The sequence below is a fragment of the Meriones unguiculatus genome, chromosome 16 (assembly GCF_030254825.1).
Source record: "Meriones unguiculatus strain TT.TT164.6M chromosome 16, Bangor_MerUng_6.1, whole genome shotgun sequence".
Taxonomy (NCBI): Eukaryota; Metazoa; Chordata; class Mammalia; order Rodentia; family Muridae; genus Meriones; species Meriones unguiculatus.
In genome coordinates this window covers 43,175,534-43,199,614 of record NC_083363.1, presented here as the reverse complement: position 1 = coordinate 43,199,614, position 24,081 = coordinate 43,175,534, and the positions used below count along the sequence as shown (strand labels likewise).

Sequence of the window (24,081 nt, the reverse complement as noted above, 5' to 3'; positions counted from 1 at the left end):
ATGCCATGTTTCCATCTGAGCTGTCCTCCTCCCCTATTGCCAAACATTATTGAAATTATTCTACTACCCATTGCAGAGACATCTTGGCTATAGTTGTGCTAACAAATGCTTTACCTATTATACCTGGCCAGGGCTTGGCTAGGTACCACACAGCTTATACAGTACAATAAATACTGGCAAAAAATTTACTCTCTTAATTCCCTACATTTAACATAGATTAATTAAAAATACATCATGATTGCCCTTATATGTAAATAAACTAAAGCTATTGCCTGGTTTATGTTTAAATTTACATTTTTGCTAGTAAAAGTTTTACAAGAGAGGCTTCTTTTAATTGTAACACAAGTGCAGACTTCAATCCTGACAGTCTTCCTTCTCTTTACATTTGAGTGTGGCTTTCATTTCAAGAGTTTAAGTTAAAGTTAAATGTCAACCTTATGCAGATGTTTATTCGGGAAACAGAACTTTTTCTTCACAATTCAAACTGATGATTCTTAATACCCTAAAAAGCATTGCATAGCTATTTCCCCCCACACAATTAATTAAATAACTCTTAAATGTGCATATATGCTTGAGTGCTCATGCTGCAGCACATGTGTGGAAGTCAGAAGACAGCCTTGTGGAGTCAGTTCTCTCCTTCCACCATGTGGGCTCTGGTGATGGAGCTGAGTCCTCTTCCCCACTGAGCCTCCTTGAAGGCTGTAGAACTCTTTAAAGAAGGCTTGAGAATTTTGTCTCTCAGGTGCTAAAATTATCTTTATACTTTATGATACTTTGGTTGTAGATTAAAGACTTAATCCAAATATTAATTTCTCTTCCTAAAGAATCTTTTTGCTATGAGTCTCAAGCATCTACTTTAATACCCTGCTGGGCAGGCTCTTTGATCATTTCCCCCTGACAGAGGAGCAGCCTTATCAGGCCACAAAGGAAGACAATGCAGCCAGTCCTGATGAGACCTCATAGGCTAGGGTCAGAGGGAAGGGGAGGAGGACCTCCCCTATCAATGAACTTGGGGAGGGGCATGGGAGGAGATGAGGGAGGGAGGGCAAAATTGGGAGGGAATGAGAGAGGGGGCTACAGCTGGGATACAAAGTGAATAAACTGTAATACTGGCAAAAAATTTATAAATTATAAATAAATAAATAAATAAAAATATATTAAAAAAATGTTTTTGCAAGCTGAGTAAAACAAACTGTTTGCTTTTGTCATTGTATTTGTTACAGATTACCTCCCGAGCCACTGTCCTATCACAAGAAAGCGGGAAAACAAACAAAAACAGCAATAATAAAGTGTCCACATTTTATGCTCCTAGTATGAGAATAAATATGCTCACCGTAGGTGTGGAACTGTTCTCTGGACATATTGACAAGGACGGGGTTCCTATAACACTGCAGTGCAATTGCCTGGAGTACCTGCCTTACGAAAAACACTGAAGGAAATGGGAGTGAATAACATGAGGAGCAGAAGCTGAGGAAATGAGCATTGGAGGCCTTTAGAAAGTGGAATGTGTGAGGCCCTCCAGAAGACAGATGTTAGAGAGATAATCCTATCATTGGGAGGAAGGTGTTTCTAAAAGTCTTGTTAGAGAGAGAAGAGCAGATGCTCATTGAAAGGTTTCAAGCCTGCAAGAGGACACAGCTTGACAGCAATGATAGGGAAAAGATCTGAATGTCAAAGAGGAGTCAGAAATGTAAGGGTGGGCCCTCCCAATACTGAGACCCAACCAAGAAATGGTAATTGCCAGCAAGCATGTCTATATGTTTCTTACTTCCAAAGAGAAACAGCAGTAGGTGCAAGAGTCCATTTCTAAAGACAGGGAGATGTCAGCAGAATTTTTACTTACATCAGAGAATTAAGAGGGTCCATCACTTCCCATCCCAAGCCTGTGGCCCTAGGAGTGATCCCATGCAAGATGTATCTAAGACCCAAGCGAAATAAGATCTTAAGAATATTTAATATGGGCTAGATACAACAATAGAAAGATGAAAGCTTTCGTTGTTGTTGTTGTTTGCCTCAGGTAATTTTCAATACTGTGTCTATTCTTTGTCTTTATATGTTTTTGTTGTGATTGATTTTCTTTTTTAGACAGTGTCTTGCTGTATAGCCCTGGCTCATCTGGTACTCATTATATAGCCTAGGCTGGCTTTGAATATGTGGCCATCCTTCTACTTAAGATCGTCACATTCTGGGATTAGACTCACCACACTCAGCTTTATATGAATTATCCTTGTTTTCCATTTATTTAGAAGTTCCTAAAGAATGTGTTGACCCTTCACCTTTACACTACCGTCCGCTGGCGCAGTGAAACAAAAAGAGAACTAACATTTCAGTCTTCCAAGGTTTGTGCTGTAAAGGAATCATCTTCCTTTTTCTGACAGGCTGTCCTCTCTGAGTTGAGCATTAATGGTGTTCTAACATCTTATTTATATGGACACCTGTGCTCCTGTGGCCTCATATTTCAAGATTATGAAAATATGAGACAAAGAATGGATACACAGTTACAATCTGTTTGTGAAGGATTGCTCTAAGAAGGAATTGTTAAGAGTTCAGAAAATTAGGGCTGTGTTTCTACTTGAGTTGTCTACCCTCTCTTCGAAGCCTTATACCATCTTGCACTAATTGACATCACTGGGTCAGGAAACAGTGAGTCCTTGGGAGCAGGCTGCAGATTTCAGTCAAATCTCTTCCCCCTTTTTGTAGGTGTTGTGGTGTCTGCTGTGTTCACTATGACAATTCTCACTGCTGATGGTACTCAGAAAGTGATAAATGATGAATAAACCTGCCTCCTATCATTTTGATGGAAACAAGCATCTCTGAAGGCTGGGACTCCTAAAAGTGGTCACTGCCGTCATCACAGCTTTCCACAGCACAATGATATGTCATCTGCAGTAAAAATTGGAGATAGTTATCTGCTCTTTACAGGGTCAGATCACTCCATCTTTGTCTGGACACATTCAGTCTGCTGAAAAGATACTGTGTCCATAATCCTATAAGGTATGCCAAGTGCTCTGCACTATGAAGACTTTGATTAAACAAAATAGTAACACAGATCGAAGGTACTAACTAGAAAATCCTCTTTGCCTATCAAATCCTGTTCCTTCTTCACTCCTTTTCCTGCCAGTACCCAGCAAAAATTGTAGAAAATCTGACTCTGCCAATTGCCTGTGTTAACTGCAACACAGGCTAGAGTATCGTTTCCATTTTCCTGCTCCTAGTTCCATCACAAGCCACTGTCAGCAAAAAGCCAACAAAAGAGACATTCTCTTGCCTAATGTATTTTTACTCACATTATTAGCAAAATCATATATTTTCAATATATTACTATCCAAGATGCAAATTCACACAGTCATACTGCCTCTTCTGAAAAATGAATTTGAGTGCCAAAAAAGATGGTCTGGCAGGTGAAAGTTCTTGCTGCCAAGCCCGCTTTCCATTCTGTGGGGCCAAATGGTAGACGGAGAGAAATGACTGTAGAAAACTCTCCTCGGACCTCCATGCATGTGATAGCATGTGCATGCACATACATGTACACATGCATATTAAATAAAATATAACCCAAAGATTAAAAAAAAAAATGATGCATCAGAATCTTGTTTCTTTTTTTTTTTTTGGTACATAGATTAGTTTTTTGTCTATTATTTTTTGTAGGTCTATTATTATTATTATTTACAACTTATTCACTTTATATCACAGTTGTAGCCCTTTCCTTCATCTCCTCCCAGTCCCCCCTCCTTCCCTTTTCCTTCCCTATCCCCCTCCTCTAGTCTACTGATTGGTGAGGTCCTCTTCCCCTACTGTATCAGTAGCCTATCAGGTCCCATCAGGGCTCGCTGGGTCCTCATCTTCTTTGGGCTGGCAAGATCTCCCCACCAGGGAGAAGTGATGAAGGCACAGGTGTCCAAGTTCATGTCAGAGAGTGTCTCTTCTCATCTTATTGGGGAACCCACATGGAGACTGAGCTGTCTATGGACTGCATCTAGACAGGGGGTCTATGTCTTCTTTATGCATGGTCTTTGGTCAATGTATCAGTCTCTCTAGTCTCCCTTGGGCCCAGCATTTTTTGGCTTTGTTGGTCTACTTGTATGACTCCTGTTCCTTCCAGATCCTTCTATCGCCCCCTTCTTCCATAAGACTCCCTGCGCTCTGTCCAAAGTTTGGCTGTGAGTCTCTACATCTGCTTCAGTCCTCTGCTGGGTGGAGTCTTGTAGAGGAGATCTGGAGTAGGCTCCAGTCCTATTCTCTCCCTTATACCACTTCTGGTGTCTATCTTGTTTTCCCTTCTGAATGAAAATTAAGCATTTCCCCTATGGAAATTGTGGTACATTTACACAATGGAATAATACTAAACTATTAAAAACAAGAAAATCTTGAAATTTGCAGGTGAATAGATGGGACTAGAAAGATCATCCTGTGTGAGGTAATCAATAAACAGAAAGATATACATGGTATATATTCACTAATGAATATTAACCATATAATACGGGATAAATGTACTAAAATCTATAGATCTAAAGAAGCTAAACAACAAGGAACCCTAGAGAAGATGCTTAATACTCACATTTCTTTCAAAGGATGAAAAAATGATGAGGAAAGCCTAGGAACATCTTGGGACTATGTGTCTCAAACCTAGCTATGAGAATTTGACAATAACATTAATCCTAGAGTCCCCTTTTTTTTTGAGATATTGACTCTAATTCTTGAGGTTTTTTTTTTTTTTTTTTGCTGATTTGCCTAGAATTTCTCTTTTCTTTTTTTTAACTTTTATTAATTATACTTTATTCATTTTGTATCCCCCCATAAACCCCACCCTCCTCCCCTCCTGGTCCCACCCTCCTCCCCCTTTCTTCATGCATGCCCCTCCCCAAGTCTACTGATAGGGGTCCTCCTCTCCTTCTTTCTGATCTTAGTCTATCAGTTCTCATCAAAAGTGGCTGCAGGACCCTAACTAAAATGTCCAATCCCCATCCGGAAAGGCAAAGAGGATGGACATCAGAAGAAGAAGAAAACAGGAAACAACCTAGGAACCTACCACAGAGGGCCTCTGAAAGCCTCTGCCCTTCAGACTATCAAAGCAGATGCTGAGCCAGATGGGCAACTGTTGGGCAGAGTGAATGGAATTTTAGGTAAGAAATGGGAAATAGTAAGAGCTGGAGAGGACAGGGTCTCCACAAGGAGAGCAACAGAACCAGAAAATTTGAACACAGGGAACTTCCCAGAGACTCATACTCCAACCAAGGACTATTCATGGAGATAACCCAGAACCCCTGCACAGATGTAGCCCAGGGCAGTTCAGAGTCCAATTGGGTTACATAGTAATGTGAAGAGGGACCGCCTCTGACATAATCTGATTGGCCTGCTCTTTGATCACCTCCCTCTGTGGGGGAGCAGCCTTACCAGGCCATAGTAGAGGACAATGCAGCCACTTTTGATGTGAACTGACAGACTAAGATCAGAAAGGAGAGGAGAACCTCCCCTATTAGTGGACTTGGGGAGTGGCATGCAAGCAGAGGGAGGAGGGAGGGTGGGATTGGGAGGGGAGGAGGGAGGGGCTTATGTGGGGGTGCAGAATGAATAAAGTGTAATTGATGAAAAATTAAAAAAAAAGGGAAAAAAAAGAATATCATTGATAATTTTGCTGTGAGGCCAAATTTAATGACGACAGCTTATAAAGTATATAGTCTCTTCAAGGCTGGTCAGTGAGTCCATCTTTACTAACCTCTTGCCTTTTAAAAAAATACATGCAAAGTGCAACAGTGCACACAGTTAAATCCCACTGAGGCTGCCTCAGAGCCTTCAATCTGGGTTGTAGCTGAAAACGACAGCTGTGTTGAAGATGATATAATTTTGACATGGAAAAGAACGAAGCTGCATACTTTAGATTATTTATAGAAATTAGCACAAAATGGATCAAAGATCTAAATATAAGGTCTAAAACTGTAAGGCTCTTACAAGACAACATAAGAGAAAACTTCAAGACATTGTATTTACCAAGTATTCTCTGATACAATGCAGAGAGCACAGACCATCATTTTAACAACGCGGAAATTAGTCTACACCAAAATTTAAAAATTTTTGCTTTTCGATGACACATTCAACAGAGTAAAAGGGCAACCTTTGGATGCCAATAAAGAATTTTCAAGTTATGTGTCTAATATTTAATATGAAAGGTTAATATAAAAATAAACAATGAAGTACTACAGCACAGCACAGAATCAATAACCCAGTAAGGAACTTGAGACTATTGAATACTTGTCCATGACAAAGAGCTAACAAACCTAAAAAAAAAAAAAAAGTCTTCAAAATCATGGCCCTTAGGAATTTGTAAGCTAAATGTACAGTGAAAGGTGGTAGTTACTATTATTTTTTAAATGTCAACAGGAAGTATCGGAGATGATGTGAAGAAATGTAAATCTTTGTGCAAGGTAATGAATATGATAGTTGTGGGATTTACACATTGGAATATTATATGGTCTTAAGTGGAAGGGAATTATGGCATTTGTGGCAACACTGATTCACCTGCAGGAAAGTGTGCTTGATTAAATAAGTAGCCATAAAAGACATCTATTGAATAATTTGCAATCAGAGCCACAGAAATAAAATGCAGAATGGTGTGTTCCTAGAGCCAGAGCGTTAAGGAACTGTGGAGTTGCCAAGTGGGTATAATGTACCCGTTTTGTAAACTACACATTCTCTGTGCTTGTTCATACAACAATATGCTTAACTTTATTGCTGAAGTCCACTGAAAAAGAAGGTGGTAAATTTTGTGTTTTTAGGAAACAGTTAGGAAAGACAGACTTTAGGAAATTTTCTATAAAATGAATTTTAACCCCAGTGACTTGCAGAATCTTAAGAAACTAGAGGGCTTTATACAAATAAACAATCTGGAATGTGAGAAAAAATAAATGAAATTTCTCGTAAATGTTTAAAATGCAAAATATATAAGAAATTACAGTTGAGATACTCAAAATCCTCAATCATAAATACTAAAAGTTAGAGAGACTGTTATTGTAAAATCACTATTATTATATTTGTTAATTACTTTTAAAACTGCTATTGTACATTTATTGTGATTATGTATGGAGTTTAGAAAATGTAAATACATAGTTTTATGTTTCAAATTGTATTGGGAATCTATAGCCATATATCTTAAGAGTGTCGTATTTCAGCTATCATCTCATTTTTACCCTATTTAGTTCTTTTGAGACAGGGTTTCTCTCTGTAGCCTTGACTGTTCTGGAACTCTGTAGACCAGGCTGGCTTTGAGATCTGCCTGTCTCTGCCTCTGGAGAGTTGGGATTAAAGGCATGTGCCACCATCGCCTGTCTATTTAATGCTCTAGTTCTCTGGTAAACACCACCATGTTACATAGTCTAAGTAGGGAGGTAAATAAGAGCACGTAGAGTCTAGAGGAGGACTGCTCACTTTTTATTTTAGAAATCAAAGCTTGCTCTAAAGAATTCTGTGGAGTGGGCAGATGGCTCACAGGCAAAGAATGTTACATTGTTATAACAGTATGAGGATTTCTGTTGGTCTCTTTTGTCCTCTCCAAGTGTTTCTTATCTCCCCCTTCTTTCATAAGATTCATGGCCTTAGGCTTAGACACTGACATCCCAACCAAGGACCATGCATGAAGAGGATGTAAAACTCCTGCTCAGATGTAGCTCATAGACTCAGTCTCCACATGGGTTCTCTAGTAAGGGGAGCAGGGGTTGTTTCCACCATGAACTCAGTGGCAGGCTCTCTGATCACCTCCTCCTGGGGGGTGCAGCCTTGCCAGGTTACAGAGGAAGACAATGCAGCCAGTCCTGATGAGACCTAGGCTAGGATCAGATAGAAGGGGAGAAAGACCTCCCCTATCATTGAACTAGAGGAGAGATTTAGGGGGAGAAGTAAGGGAAGGTGGGATTGGGAGGAGATGAGGGAGGGGGCCACAGCTGGGATACAAAGTGAATCAATTGTAATAAATAATAATAATAATGATAATAAAGTTAAAAAATGGAAAAACCTGTAGAGGAGGACATTTGGAGCTCATACGGGTTTGTATCGACTGTCAATATACAAATAATAATAAAATATTAAGTTATAAAAACATATGATGATCTAAGTTTGATCCCCAGCACCCACATAAAAAGGCACATCTGTCCCTGAGCTGGAGCCTGTACCCTGTAGCACTGTGAGGAATGAAGACAGGAGGATGGCTTTGGCTTACAAGGCAGCCAATCTAGCCCACAAAGGAGCAAGTTGCAGGTTTAGTGAGAGACTCATTCTCAAGGGAATGCCATAAAGCATGATAAAGCAGGAGTCTAGACTTCCTCCTCTGGAACATCCTCATGGACACTTGTACATATAACACATACACCTACACACACACACACACACACACACACACACACACAATCTTGTGGCATGAAGTCTGCAGCTTGCAAAAATATCAACAAATTAGCAGGCAGGTCTGCCTGCACACCCTCTGCCTATTTATTTCTCACAGAAGCTGATATCCAACTTAAATCCCATTTAATTCTGGGCCAGAAGAAAGAGGTCATTGTTAGATGAAGACATCGGCGTGCTTAATTGGAAATAAACTCTTTATGGTGTAGGGTCCTGATGTTCTGTATATTAATAGTAAGATCCTTGTAAATTTGTGAGTTTACAAACTTTGTTAAATCTCAGTTTGGATTTAACCAAAAACTATTAACTTCTGAATCTAACATCTGTAAAAGTCTCAAATCCCTTTAATGGGTACATAAAACAATGATGATGATCCTGGGAGCATCAATTCCTTTTAAACCTGCATCATTTGTGGAGACAAACATCATCTACTAAGTGTTAAATTTATATCCTTGTTGCATTTCAGCTCATTAATGCACAGAGGTTCTATAAGAACACATGCAGAGGCTTGAAAGTTACCCTACACAACCCACCTCACAAGGTAGTTTGGCTTAAAAATTGTTCTTTTGGGGAGAAAACAGGGAACAGGACAGAAGCCTACCACAAAGGGCCTTTGAAAGACTCTACCCAGCAGGGTATGGAAGCAGATACTGAGACTCATAGCCAAACTTTGAGCAGAGTGCAGTGAATCTTATGAAAGAAGGGAGAGACAGTAAGACCTGGAGAGGACAGGAGCTCCACAAGACGTTCAGAAGTTTTTTCTGAGACTGATACTCCAACTAAGGACCATGCATGGAGATAACCTAGAACCCCTGCACAGATGTAGCCCATGGCAGCTCAGTCTCAAAGTGGGTTCCCTAGAAAGGGGAACAAGGACTGCCTCTGACTGAACTCAGTGGCTGGCTCTTTGATCACCTCCCCCTAAGGGGGGGAACAGCCTTACCAGGCCACAGAAAAAGATAATGCAGACAGTCAGTCCTGATGAGACCTGATAGGCTAAGGTCAGATGGAATGGGAGGAAGACCTCCCCTATCAGTGGACTTGGTGAAGGTCATGGGAGGAGAAAAGAGAGGGGCATGGGATTGGGAGGGGGTGAGGGAGGGGGCTACAGCTGAGATACAAAGTAAATAAATTGTAATAAATAAAATATAAATAAAAGGAAAAAAAGAAATACCAAAAAAAAAAAAAACTGCTCTTTTGATTCCAAAACCTTGTGTTAGAATTTCTAGGAATTTTTTCTTAGTTTTGTTACATTTGCCCCTAATACTTCCATTGAGAGGCAGATAAATTTGGAAAAATGTATTCTATGTCTGGTGCAATTTTGAAAGATAAATTTTAAGTAGAACCTGAAAAGATTATGTTTATTGAGGATTGAGTAGACTTGTGACATATTAAGATAAGGTACTATGTTTAAAATGCTCTGTTTTTGCAGTCAAAATTATTTAAACATTTACAATGTAGATAATTATGTATCATCTTTAACAGACTTATAATCTTAAGTTTGTCAATTTTTGTCTTATTTTGTTTTTATTTATTATTATTATATTGTTTTTATTCTATTGATAGAAAAAGAAAGAATGTGGATTTGGATGGATGGGAAAGTGAGGAAGATCTGAAAGAAGTTGGGAAGGGGACACCATAATTAGAATATAATGGAAGGAAAAAAATCTATCTTCAATTAAGAAGAAAGTAAAAGGAACTTAAAATTTCATTTATTTATTTATTTACTTATATTATAGTTTCACTGCAAGCCTATAACCACCATCAAACTAAATAGAGAGAAACTTAAACCAATACCACTGAAATCAGGGACAAGGCAAGGCTTTCCACTCTCTCTGTCTCTTCAACATAGTACTTGAAGTCCTAGCTAGAGCAGTGAGACAGCTAAAGGAGATCAAGGGGATACAAATAGGAAAGGAAGAAGTCAAAATATCACTATTCACAAATGATATGACAGTATACATGAATGACCCCTAAAATTCTACCAGAGAATTCCTGTAGCTGATAACACCTTCACCAAAATGGCCGGATACAAAATTAACTCAAAAAGAAAAAAAAAAAAAACAGTAGCCCTCCTGTATACAAAAGACAAAAGGGCTGAGAAAGAAATTAGAGAAACAACACCCTTCACAATAGTCACAAATAACATAAAGAACCTTGGAATGACTCTAACCAAGCAAGTGAAAGTCCTGTTTCAAAAAAACTTCAAGTCTCTGAAGAAAGAAATTGAAGAAGATATCAGAAAATGGAAAGATCTGGGATTGATAGGATTAACATAGTGAAAATGGCCATCCTGCTAAGAGCAATCTACAGATTCAATGCAATTCTCATCAAAACACACGCAAATTTTTTACAGAACTGGAAAGAACAATTCTCAATTTCATATGAAAAAACAAACAAACAAAACCCCCAGAATTGCTAAAACAATCGTCTACAATAAAAGATCTTCTGGAGGTATCTCCACACCTGATTTCAAACTGTACTATAAGGCAACAGTAATAAAAACTGCATGGTACTGGCATAGAAACAAAATGGTGGATCAATGCAATCAAATCGAAGATCCACGCATCTATGGATACTTGGATTTTTGAAAGCTAAAACCATATAATGGAAAAAAGACAGCATCTTTTTTTATTTTAAACATTTATTATTTTATTTATTTAATTATTATTATTATTATTATTTTCAATGCAGTTTACTCAGGAACCTTGAACAATCATCTGACCCTGGGGAAAGCCAGCCCACAGCTTAAATAGCCTCTGGGTAGCCAACCCCAGCGTGCCACGTGGGCAATACAGATAGGTCCACATACATGGAAGCAAGCCAGATCCTCAGCCTTAGCCAAATGTGGAATTGTTCATGACAGAGAGCACTCACCATCGGGAAGGTAGAAGGCAGAAACCAGCTCCATCTTTAAGGCATAGTATTCCGCAGCTCTCTACAGTTCCCCCTTTTTGTTTTAGACGCATCAGGCAAGAGTAGAGGTCTGATCTCTGATATTAGAAATAAATTGGGACTTTGTACTGATGTTCATTTAGGTGTCATCCACCCAAAGAGCATCAGACCCGACCGATACCTTTTTCTCAGAGGCGGGACCTGGGGCATCAACCCGCATGCAATCAGACATGCTCTTCTCTGGGAAAGACAGCATCTTTAACAAATGGTGCTGGTCTAACTGCATGTCTACATGTAGAAAAAAATGCAAGACCCAGATCTCCCACTCCTGGGCATATAACCAAAAGATGCTCTATCATACAACAAGGACATTTGCTTAACTATGTTCATAGCAGCTTATTTGTGATAGCCAGAAACTGGAAACAACCCAGATGTCCTTCAACTGAAGGATGGATAAAGACACTGTGGTACCAACAATGGAATACTTTCAGCTATTAAAAACAAGGAAATCATGAAATTTGCTGGCAAATGGACAGAAATAGAAAAGATCACCTTGAGCGAGGTAACACAGAACCAGAAAGACACACATGGTATATACTTACATGTAATGGATATTAGCCATATAGAATAGAATAACCATACTACAATTCACAGACCGAAAGAGGCTAACAAGGATGGCCCAAAGTAGAGTGCATGAATTTCACTGAGAAGGCAAAGTAGAAAAGGCAGAGGAAATGCTTGAAAAGAGGGAACAGAGGATAGGTGAGTGTGTACTGAGAAAAATGAGGGTGGGGATCTGATGTGGGGAGAGCAGGAGAAGGGGAGAAGGAGGACAGAGGGCATATAGAGAGAAAAAGTGCTTGGAACATCTCTGAGATAGGCTGGAGACCTACAACAGGATAGGCTTCTGGGAAGATTTGGGGGTGACTTTAGCAGATAACCCTACCAGTTAGAGACATGGAGACTGAAGAGGCCCCCCTCTAACCAGACAGGACTCCAAGGAAAGGGAGAACACCAACCCACCTACAAAAACTTAGACCCAAAATTTACCCTGCCTACAAGATATGCAGGGATAAAGATAGAACAGAGATTGAGGGAATGTCCAACCAATGTCTGGCTACACCATGGGATAGAGCCAATCCCTAACACTATTGATGACAGACAGGAGCCTAGCATTGCTGTCTGTTGTGAGGTTCCACCCAGCATTGGATTAAAACAGATGCTGAGACTCACAGGCAAACACTGGGAGGAGCACAGGGAGCCTTGTGGAAGAGTAAGGGGAAGGACAGAAGAATCAGGAAGAAACACGATCTCCACAAGAAGACCAACAGAGCAAACTAACCTGGGCCCAGGAGTGGGGTTGCAGAGACCAATGATCATGTACGGACTGAACCTAGGGCCCCCAACACAGATGTACGTGAATGACAGGTTGGTATTCATATGGGTTTCCTAACAAGAGGGCAGCAGGGGCTTACTCTGACAAGTTTTTGTTTGTTTGTTTGTTTTTGTTTTTGTTTTTTTTTACATGTTTTTCCACCCCTGGCCTGACCAGACCACTGTGTTAGAGGATGCTCTCAGTCCTGATAAAGCTTGATGTGCTGGGATGGGTAGGTAGGCGGGGCAGGCCAGTGGGCGGGGTGCTCCCCTTTTCTGAAAGGAAAAAAGGAAGGAGGTGGGACCAGGAGGAGAGGACAGAGAGAGTTATGGTTGGGATATAACACAATTAAATCAATAAATTAAAAAAATCCTTTTTTCTTTCTTTTGTTTTTTCTTCTCTCTATTTCTTCTCTCTCTCTCTCGATCTATTTTTGAGACAGGATTATTCTGTGTAGCCCTGACTGACTTGAAATTCACTCTGTTGAGCAGGCTGGCCTTGAACTCAGAGATTCTCCTGTCTCTGCCTTCTAAGTGTTGGGATTAAAGGTGTGTGCCACCACTGCCAGACTACATCCATACTTTCTAAGTGTATATAAATTATTAACATACTCCCAAAAATTCAGTCAGTAATATTTAGTTAACCTCAGTCAGATCTGCTCATTTAGCAATGTACCCTACCATCATAAGTAATTATTTAAAGATCTCAGAATCCTGGTCCAAAACCTTTTAGAATTTCTTGATCTGATAATATTTCTTTTCATGGAGTCAGAGTTTCTTAATAAAAACTAAAAGATATTAAATATTCTGATCTAAAATGCGTCAATTGCTAATTTTTATTTTGGTAGTCTTAAAAAGTGCAGGTTGTCACTGCTGTGGTCTGAATATGTCTCCCTCTCTTCATATTCATACATTGAAACTAAGCCACAATGCAATATACTAAGAACAGTAGTCTCAGAGGATGATTAACTCATGGAAGACTGAGTTCATCCCCTTATGAAAAGTCTCTTGGAAGTTTGTTGGCCCCTTTCATCACAGGATCCTGAGTTAAAGGGTCTAAAGAGAGAGAGCCCTCACCACGTACTGAATCTGCCAACATCTCACTCTCAGACTTCCCAGCCCCTGTATCTAAACTATATGTATATGTCTTCTATACATTATATAGTCTCAAGTATCTGGTAGTAGCATTCCTGACACAGGAGAACCGTCACCAGTTTAACATAGAAGCATATTTCTGCCTGGAAGTAGGATAGCAGTACAGAAGCCCAGAGGGCTGGGTGTGGCTTAGCCACTTAGAATCTGAGCAGATGTCTCACCTGAAGTGTGTTAGGTGCCTCTGGATGTCCAGGTCTAGAATGGGGGTGGGTCTGGAGGATCCCAGTGGTGATCTATCTTGGCTCAGGAGGTCTTGGAATTCTTTACAAATTTGTCTACAACAAAAGGCACAAGATTGAAACGGAAATCTTGGAATGGACTTTTAATCTTATGTGATATTAGCCATCCAAGTCTGTTCCCTTCTTAAAGGAGACCAGGAGGACATTTCAGACAGCAGTCTCAAGTTCCATCTGTAGTGACTTTGCTTCTGATGACACAGGAAGATCATAAAACACTTCGGGCACATAACTGCTCCCAGACACCGACCAAATCCATGTTCATTTTTTAATTACATTTTAATTTTTATATTAATTACAGTTTATTTACTTTGTAGCCCAGCTGTAGCCTCCTCCCTCATTCCCTCCCAATCCCACCTTCCCTCCCTCATCTCCTCCCTGTATGTTCATTTTTTAAAGTGAAACTTTACAGGTTAATCTCAGGATAAAAGAAAATCTCAGGATAAAAGAACTGTAATTAGTAATCATTTTGAAGATGATTAAACATCTTTTTTTTTTGGTAAATCACATCTATAAACAATTTTAACTAACGATACAGGCATCTATCATTCAAAGCCATAATTTAAGTCAACTTCGGAAAACTCCCCCGCTCCCAATTTTGCAATACAATCTAGTTTTTGACTATCATCATTACTCAGAGTTTGCAGTAGGTGATATCTTACTCCAAAATTAGTCCACCAGTCTTATAGAAATTGGTATGTACTATTCTATTTCAGCCGGTACTTTTTAGACCCTTTTCTGCTGCTTTTCTTATCTGATATGGCTATGAATTCCAGCCTTTGTTTAATCAAACACACTGCTGTGTATCATGGCTAACAGTTAAGCCCTTGCAATGCATAAACCTTTATAAGAAAGGGTTTGTGTTGTTTTTCCCTGCACACACCAGCCTAGCCAGCCATGATCTCTTGGAATTATCCTGTCTCTGCCTCCTATATCACTGTAGGAGCACTAGGATTACAGGCCCAGTTCCTGGCTTTATGTGACCTCTGGGAATTCAAATTCAGGTAGTGGTGTTGATGGTGGTGGTGGTAGAGAGAGAGTATGGGAATTGGGGGTCCTTGGCTGGGGTCAGTGTGGAAACCTAGTGTAGTGGAAACTTCCTAGAATCTGTGATTAATAGAATCTGTGGACTGCTGGAGGATAAGAAGTCTGAAGTGGCTGTTTTTTTTGTAGCAAGGCAAGGCCTCCAGTGTTTGCATTAGATTGAGGTGTTGGCTGAGGGAGTCCTGTGGAGATCCTGAAACAACTCAGGCTGGTGCTGGGATAGGAGGTGGCTCTCTGCAAACTGACAAGAGGGTCCCCTTGCAGAGGACAGCATCCAAACAGCTCCCTGAACATAGAGAGGTAGAGCAGGTGCCTTCATGGAGCCTTCACCACTGTGTTCTAGTCCCTTCAGTGCCAGAAGGTACTCTGAAGGCTAAGGAAAAAGAAACCTGTACTAACTAACCCAGCCATAAAACCTTTGACCTATAATATGTCCTGTCTGAGAGATGTACTGGGGCTATGGTGGCACAGAAATTGTGGGAGTGGCCAATCAAAGTCTGTTTAACTTGAGCCTCCTACCCTGAGTGGGAGCCCATGCCAAACACAGCCTGGATTGCCAGGAACCAGAGACTATATAGCCCACAGTCCTAGAATAGGCACCTGTGCAGTCTTCATTAGAGATACTTTCTCTCGCAGGACATTGGAGAGGGTGCAGAGACCTACAGCTGGACATCATTTGGAGAGAGGGTCTAAACTGGAGGTTTCCATCGGGTCCGTCCCTTCAGAGCTTGGGCAACCCCTTGGAACAAGGGGAGGGGGTGGAGATTGTAGGAGTCAGCAGTGATGGAGAATACCAGGAGAACAGGGCCCCCTGGATCACCTAAGCAGGGCTCTCATGGACGCACAAAGACAGAAGCAGCAAGAATGTGGCCTACATGGGTCTGCACCATGTCTTCTGCATATATCATGGCTGCTAGCTTAGTGTCCTTGTGAGGCTCCTAACAGTGGGAGGGGTGTGTCTCTGACTCTTCTGTCTGATCTTGGGACTCTTCCTCTTATTGGGTTGCCTTATCCAGCCTTGATATGAGGGCTCCTGTCTTGTCATATTGGATCTTGTTTTGTCATGTTTGGTAGTTGTTTCTTGGAGGCCTGCTACTTTCTTGAAGGAAATGGAGGAGATGAACCTGGGGAAGAAGGGAGGTGATGGTGGGCAGCTTAGAAGAGTGGAGGGAGGGGAAACAGTGGTTGGATGCATTGTATGAGAGAAGAATCTATTATCACTAAAAAAAAAAAAAAAAAAAAAAAAAAAAGTAATACGAATTTAAGGTAACAAAAGACTCTAAAGTACAGTTACTTCTAATGGAGTTTCAGCTGTGATTTGTTACTGCTCCATGGTTAAGTTTTATTGAATTTGGCAAGATGTCACTCGTGACCTTTTTCTATAGAGAAAGATATTCATTTTTTTTTTTTTTGCTAAGTGTGTTGTTAAGAGTTTGTTTTATCCATTCTTATAAAACTGTTCTCTCTGAAGTGAACCGGGATAGCTTTCAGAACAGTAGCTGAGTTTTAATAGTCAAGCGCAACTTTATTTATATATTTGACAGCATTTTGTGGCACTATCACCTCCAGGATCCCACGTTACATAAGACTGATGCATTGTTACATTTGTTTTAGATTTCTACCCCAAAACATAAATATAGCCTTAAGCCCCAGATTTTTGGACAAATGATACGAAGTCTGGTCCATTGTTACAGCCCTCCCACAAAGATTAAACTGGTTTCAAATCAAGTCCTCATTTTTTCTCAGACTGAAATGAATTTTGAGTGACTGAATACGATGATTATTTGGATCATTGAGCAGATTAATTTACGGGTCTACAGACCCACCTCATTCTTTTTCAAACAACACTGCAAGTTCTGATCAAATTGGTGAATATGTAAGGCAAAGCAATGCTCAGCAAGCTTGAACCCTTCCTAAGTAATTCAGCATAGGGCATTGTGCTCTGGCTTTCAGTTGGATTTTATAATCTTGTCACTTACTTTGCTGACACAGGACAGCTTGTGGACTTAAATACAGATGACAGTGCTGCAGGATTCAATGGCAATTACCACCCTTTCCACAGGATAGTTAGAAAATTGTTATTCTGACAACTTTTCATTCTTATTTAAATTCTTGTTTCTGAAGCTGAGATATGAAAGACTCTTTTGTCTCAAAACAAAATGTCACATTACGGATTATGTAACAAAGATGATCCTCAGTGACTCACAACATTCTAACTTTATCACTTACGTCATTGTCCTTAAGGAGGTAAAATTTTTAGAGGATTTCTGGATTTAAAGTTTGGTGTTTCTACTGATGATTGTTATTAAAGTAACAACATTTAATTAAGATCACTAGCTTTTTCTGACTTACCTTGACATGGATCATATGTTAAGCATATTTATTTCTAATTCACAGAAGAAGCTTGTCTGTGTTTTCTATCAACCAAATAAACAAGTTTCATGTCTGGTTCAAAATGTGTCTAGTTTCTACCTTTCTGCCTAAACAATTATCCTAATGATACCAAAGTAGTTCGATTAATTACCAAACACTAGAAATAAAGAGGTTTTAGGAGGGTAACTGCACCTAACTGATTTTATTTCTATAACTGTTTTTATATAACTGTTACGAAATGTACTTAAACACAGTGAAATCTATTATTCATCAAAGTAGTAAAGAATCATAGATAAATCTGGTGATCGTTATTGGGTATGTCACTGAAAGAATTTTGTATTTTATGTATATTTAAAGTTTTTATTGTATTTTAGTATTTATATGTGTGTGAATGAACATACCATAATACACAAGTGGAAGCTGGATAATAACTTGCAGGAGTCTGCTTTTCCTTCCATCATGCAAGACCTTGAGACTGAACTCAGGTTTCGGTGGTAAGTGCCTTTAGCTGTTGTGCCCTCTAGTTGGTCTAATTTCTACATATGCTGGTAAAAATGTTCTCGATAGTCCCATTTTTAATCATGTAAACCTTGATGTCTTGGTGCAGATGGTAGAGTCCTGGGTGAGTCTATTTAGATACTGGAGTGTGAGCCCCCTTGTTTATAGTAAACTCATGCTTTCTAGACTGTCATTTAATGAAAACAGGAAACCTGGGATGAAGGTCCAGAGAAGCATCTCCACAGTACTTACTTGGTTGCTAGGATCATCTTTTTCCGTGCTGTCTGTTCTTTCTGTTCCATATGTTGTCTGGCCAGATGTTCTCCTACTGCCTTGGCTGGAAACTCTGTTTCACATGTGTAGCCAAAATCCCGAGCCAAGTGCAAAGCTTCACCTGTTGGCAGAAACCACAGGTCACTGTCTTATTAATATCCTACCTTCCGAAAGCAAGGCTGTTAGTTTTCTTCAACTCTCATACAGGGCTCTGGTCAGATGCATCATTTTGTTTATATACAGTTTAAACAATGCCAGGAAGAACAATGAGGGAATATCATCTGTGAGGAATGCCAGGGAAATCAAAGGACCAGAGAACTTCCTAAGTAAAGTGGTGGGAAACTGAGAAGAAATGAGAACAAGCCCATAACTCAGAAGTTTTGATTCTTTTCTTTGATTTTTCTCATGCCAAAACAGAAGAATGACTTCCAAGATTGTACTCACTGGTTACCAATGGAAAAGCACAGGTGCGTTCGTGCGTGTGCACACATACCCACACACACACACACACACACACACACACACACACACAATGAGACAGTCATGACAACATTAGCAGCCATAACAACAAGAAGAAATTAAATACTGCAATAGCAGTTAATGATTTTCATTGCATCTTTATAAGCACTGTATATACCTACTTATGTGTATTGGTGTTATAGAAATAAGAGATCTGTTAATACAAATATCAAATGACTGTCATTGTGTTTTACAGAATCATGAGGGGAAGGTGGCCCAACAGCCACATAGTTACTCAAACCTTTCCATGAAGAAGTGAAATGAAAATAAATGACAATATCATGTGATGCTTGTTTAAAAACTGTTCAATGTAACACTCTAAAAAAGTTACTGACTTATTGTGTGCTCACAGAACAGCAAACTAGTTGATGGATGAACACTAGGAGTTGAGAGAGAGAGAGAGAGGGAGAAAAAAAAGAGAGAGAGAGATAGGATAGATCAAGAGGAGAGACACTTAAAGATATGAAAAGATGCATACAAACAGGTTAGGTAACATCAATAAAATATCCTTAGTAAAATTCTGTGTTTTTTTTTTCTATTTAAAACAAAACTTTTAGTTTGGTAAAACTAACAAAGTTAACAGCTATAAAAGTCAAGAAGGCAATTTAGGATTGCAAAATGATGAGTAACTAATATTCAGGAAGTAATCCCCCCACACACAAAGTACCCTTAACCTTTCTTACAGCTAAAAATTCTAGTCAAAATTATTTTCTCAGACATATTTTTTAAAGCAAACAGAAAAGTTGAAAGAATTTTGTAATAATATCCCCATTGTTCATATTCTAAGTGTGTTCTGTCACATATTTATTCATTATATTACACCTTCATCCATGCTGTTTTCAGAGGAAATTATAAATTTCATGCATCTTTCAAAAGTATCAGTTTATATATCACTAACCGGGGTCCTATATTTAGTCTCTTCAAACTTCCCCAAAGAATACGCTAAATAAGGGAAACAACTTTAACCATGATTTGTTGCTATCGAGTGTGCATATATGTTGAGTGTGAACAAGAGAGAGAGAATATCATTAAGTCAGGGGTATGTGCATGCTAGGCAAGCATTTGCTAGGCTGAGATAGACCTTCATCTTTATTCATGTGCTTTATGTCTGTTTTCTAGATATGATGGTGGAGCACTGGGGGAAATGGCTGGGTAGCTGAGCAAGTGTGCTGCTTCCACAGAGAAAGCAACTTTGTTTCCTGGCACCCATACAGGGTAGGCAGATCTCCTTAGTTCGAAGACAGCCTGGTCTACAAAGAGAGTCTCAGGACAGCCAGGGTTACACAGGGAAAACCTGTCTCAAACAAACACAAACAAACAAACAAACAACAAAAAGGTCTTTTGGGGAAATAGCTTTTAGCTTTTTTTTCTGTTTCAGAAAAGAGTATTTTAACAACAAGGTAACTTGCTGTATCTGATCGACAAATGTAGTTGGGAACCTACAAGGAATTTTCATTATGAACGAATATCAATCCATATATGGCAGCTTCATTGATGTAAATATATATAAATTTATTTATTATCAACTAATGCTAATATTACTAGTATTTTCTCATCTAATCTTGCATGTTATAAATATTTCTCTTCTTCTTACTATATGAGATAACTTAAAATTTTGCAAAAGAGCTTAACTCAAAGGGGGAAAAAATCTCATTGAAGTAACAGAGAACATATTGTAAGTTAGCTGACTAAGATGTGTCCCAGACACTACAAATGAGCGATCTGGGACTTGCGTGGAGATTTTAATTTATATTATAGAAAACATCAAAATTTCCTCCATTTAAAACAGAGATGCTATAACTACATATAAAGAGTCTTTGTATACTCAGCATTTAATAGGAGCTGTTGTTTGGAACGATGCTATAATGAACAAGCAGCATTTTAAAAATGTTGATTACCAACAGTTCATCACCCCCAACTGACTTGGGAAGAAGAAACATGCATATTTAGAAGAGATGAAATAAATATTTTTTTTAAAAAAAGAGATAAAAGTGTCATAGAGAGTGTTGCTTTTAATAGAAAAATGTCAAAATGAATTTTTTTTTGTGAAATTTCACATTCAAAGATAAAGATGTCAAAGTTGGACCCATCAAGTATCACTATTGTATCTGACCAGACTATAAACTTTGCAGTTCTTAAAGATGAAAAATATCAGGAGCTGGAGAGATGGCTTAGCATTTAAGAGAACAGGCTGCTCTTCCAGAGGTCCTGAGTTCAATTCCCAGCACCAACATGGTGGCTCACATCCCTCTATAATGAGATCTGGTGCCCTCTTCTGGCATTCAGGCACACATGCAGCCAGAACACTGTATACATAATAAAATTAATCTTAAAAATAAAAAGGTGCAAAATGTCATTTCAAACCAGCACAATGACAGTGTGGGCCACCTCGAGCTCTATATATCAAGCCAGGTCACATATGTCAGAATAGCTGCACAGTCCATCATTCACACTGAACCAGACATTTGAGTAACATTTTAAGAGAGACTATTACATAGATTGGTGGTTCTCAGTCTTCGTAATACTGCGAGCCTTTAATACAGTTCCTCATATTGTGGTGGCCCCCGATCATAAAATTATTTTTATTACTACTTCATAACTGTAATTTTGCTACTGATATGCATCATAAGGTAAAGATGTATGTTTTCCAATGGTCTTAGGTGAACCCTGTGAAAAGGATGTTCAATCCCCAGAGAGGTTGCTACCCACAGTTTGAGAACCACTGAGTTACGTTACTAGTGCAAACAGGAGGACGGCAGCAGGCCTCTTGAGTTTTGTGCTAAAACCTGATTTTTGATGATTTTGCCCCATTTCAGGCAAAGCGCTCTCCCTGTGGTAGTTTTAAAAACAGTTTGAGGAAAGCAGCTGCTATTTACATTTCACTGACAGCCAGATCCTTCCTTGGTTCTGTTTACTGCTTTCTATGGCTTGTAGTATAACATTGTTTCAGGGTGTATAGTGAGCCTGCATCAAAGAACTGAAAAGTTAAGAAGGTCTGACATGTAGTTAAACTGTGTATATCAGGGCACAAAAGCTTTGTGTATGAAAATGCGAGAATCAGTGGATAATGGATCTATCGATTAAAACACATGCAATTCAAACAAACAATGAAACTTATAAGGTGGAATTCTTTATAGCAGGTGCCATAGTGTCAACAGGCTTAAGAAAAAAAAATTAGGGTGAGAAAAGTATATGGTTAAGCCTCTATGAGTCTTGATTGGTTTGTGCAAACAAAGATCTATGATCTTCTCTGACTCTGGGCAATTACTTGTGGTGGAAAGATTGTTTTAGGAGGGACTAAGAATATTTCCCCTAATGTCCTCATAGGTGGCCTCTCATGTCATCCTTCTCCAAAGAATGAAATAAGGTTCTGCAGGTCTGAGAACCTTATGAACAAACTTTTTGTTTGTTTCAATTTACTGTGTCACTTGGACATTGACCCTTTCAGCACAAGCAGCAGCATCCTAACTTTGAAAACTAGATTCATTTTATTCATGTCAAGAACTTCTCATTTTAGAAGTTCACACTGTCTGCCACAACCAGCCTCTGAAAGGCTCTCCTGATTGAGGTTTCAAAGCAGAGGCTGAGTGCAAGTAATCTTATGAAAGAAGAGGGAAATAGGAAGAACTGGAGGGGACAGGAACTCCAAAAGGAGACCAACAGAGCCAATAAAACTGAGCCCTTGAGGCCTTACAGAGACTGATACCCCAACCAAGAACCATGAATGGAGAGGACCTAAAACCCCAGCTCATTGTAGCCCATAGACTCAGTCTCCAAGTCGGTTCCCTAATAAGGGGAGCAGGGGCTTTCTCTGACATGAACTCAGATCACCTCCCCCTGGGGAGTGCAGTTTTGCCAAGCCACAGAAGAAGAAAATGCAAGCAGTCCTAATGAGATCTAATAGGCTAGGATCAAATAGAAGGGAAGGAAGATCTCACCTATCAGTGAACTAGGGGAGAGGCATAGGAGGGAGAAGAGGGAGGAAGGATAGGATTGGGAGGGGACAAGGAAGGAGGACACAGCGGGATACAAATTGAATACATACTAATAAATGATAATAAAAAAATAAAGAAGTTTACACTGATGAGATTAATGTTTGCAAAGGCATTAGGATGTATGTTCCAACTGATAACCCAAGCCCATCTTTAAAATCATAGAGGGACGGGGCAGTGTTTTAGGTGAAAACTTATTAAATGATGCTCTTAAAAAGCAGGTACAAATTGGTTTCCCATAGTAAGGAGAACAAGGAATATTTCTAACAGGAACTCAATGGCTGGCTCTCTGACCTCCCCACCCCCCAAGGGAGGAGCAGTCCTGTTAGGCTACAGAGGAGGACTTTGCAGCCAGTCCTGAAGATACCTGATAAAACAGGATCAGTTGAATGGGGAAGAGGTTCCCCCCCCATCAGTGGACTTGGAAAGGGGCAGGGTGGAGATGAGGGAGAAAGGGTAGGATCGGGAGGGAATGAGGGAGCGGGATACAGCTGGGATACAGAATTAACAAAATGTAACTGAGAAGAAAAAAAAAAAAAAAGCAGGTACAACCCCGGGTGCCCTGGCACACATTTGTAATCCCAGCACTCTGGGAGGCAGAGGTAGGCATATTGCTGTGAGTTCGAGCCCAGCCTGGTCTACAAAGTGAGTCCAAGACAGCCAAATCTACATAGAGAAACCATGTCTCTAAAAAGAAAAAAGAAAAAACAAAAACAAAAAAAAGACAACAAAGACAACAACAACAACAAAACAGGTACAAATCAATTCCAAATCATGGGAAGAACACTAGCATGAAACTTGCTTGCCAGGTCTCTGGGGATTCAGTTTTGCATACTCCACAGCAAAAGTAAACCATGGGAGGAAATGTTAGAAAAAAACATCTTAAGTGGAAAGATAATAGCAAAGCATTTTCTGAATAAAAGTCAATTGTACTGAGATTTGGGTTTCAAATGGAATGGGTCTAAATTTATTATTTTTAAAGATTTATTTCCGTGTGTGTGTGTGTGTGTGTGTGTGTGTGTGTGTGTGTGTGTTTGTGACTGGATGCTATACATTGCTAGGTGACAGGAAGACAGAAGAAGGCATGTGATTTCGTGAAGATGGAATAATGGGTAGTTTTGAGATGTTTGATGTGGTTGTTGGGAACTGAGCTCTTTTTTTGTGTCTGGAAAGAGAGTATGTGTTCTTAATTGTGCACCCATCTCTCTAGCCTCTGTATTTACTTTTAAGTCAGAAATGACTGATTTTTCAAACTTGTGTATAGCTGTGAGGAATTTTTCTTTTAAATACTTGTATCTTAGGGGAAAATGTACTGTTAAGAACTAAATCTTCAA

General features: G+C 39.5%; 1 protein-coding gene across 3 annotated transcripts in view; it reads right to left on the bottom strand.

Moving 5' to 3' along the window:
- Positions 1-24,081, bottom strand: part of Tfap2d (transcription factor AP-2 delta) — a 60,922-nt gene that overhangs the window by 12,101 nt on the left and 24,740 nt on the right. For all 3 annotated transcript variants that reach the window (XM_021648333.2, XM_060369709.1, XM_060369708.1), the window contains 2 exons: positions 18,216-18,357; positions 13,974-14,087 (listed from right to left, as the gene is read on the bottom strand). In XM_021648333.2, coding sequence (XP_021504008.1) covers positions 13,974-14,087; positions 18,216-18,357 — 256 coding nt within the window. The remainder of the gene's footprint in view (positions 1-13,973; positions 14,088-18,215; positions 18,358-24,081) is intronic.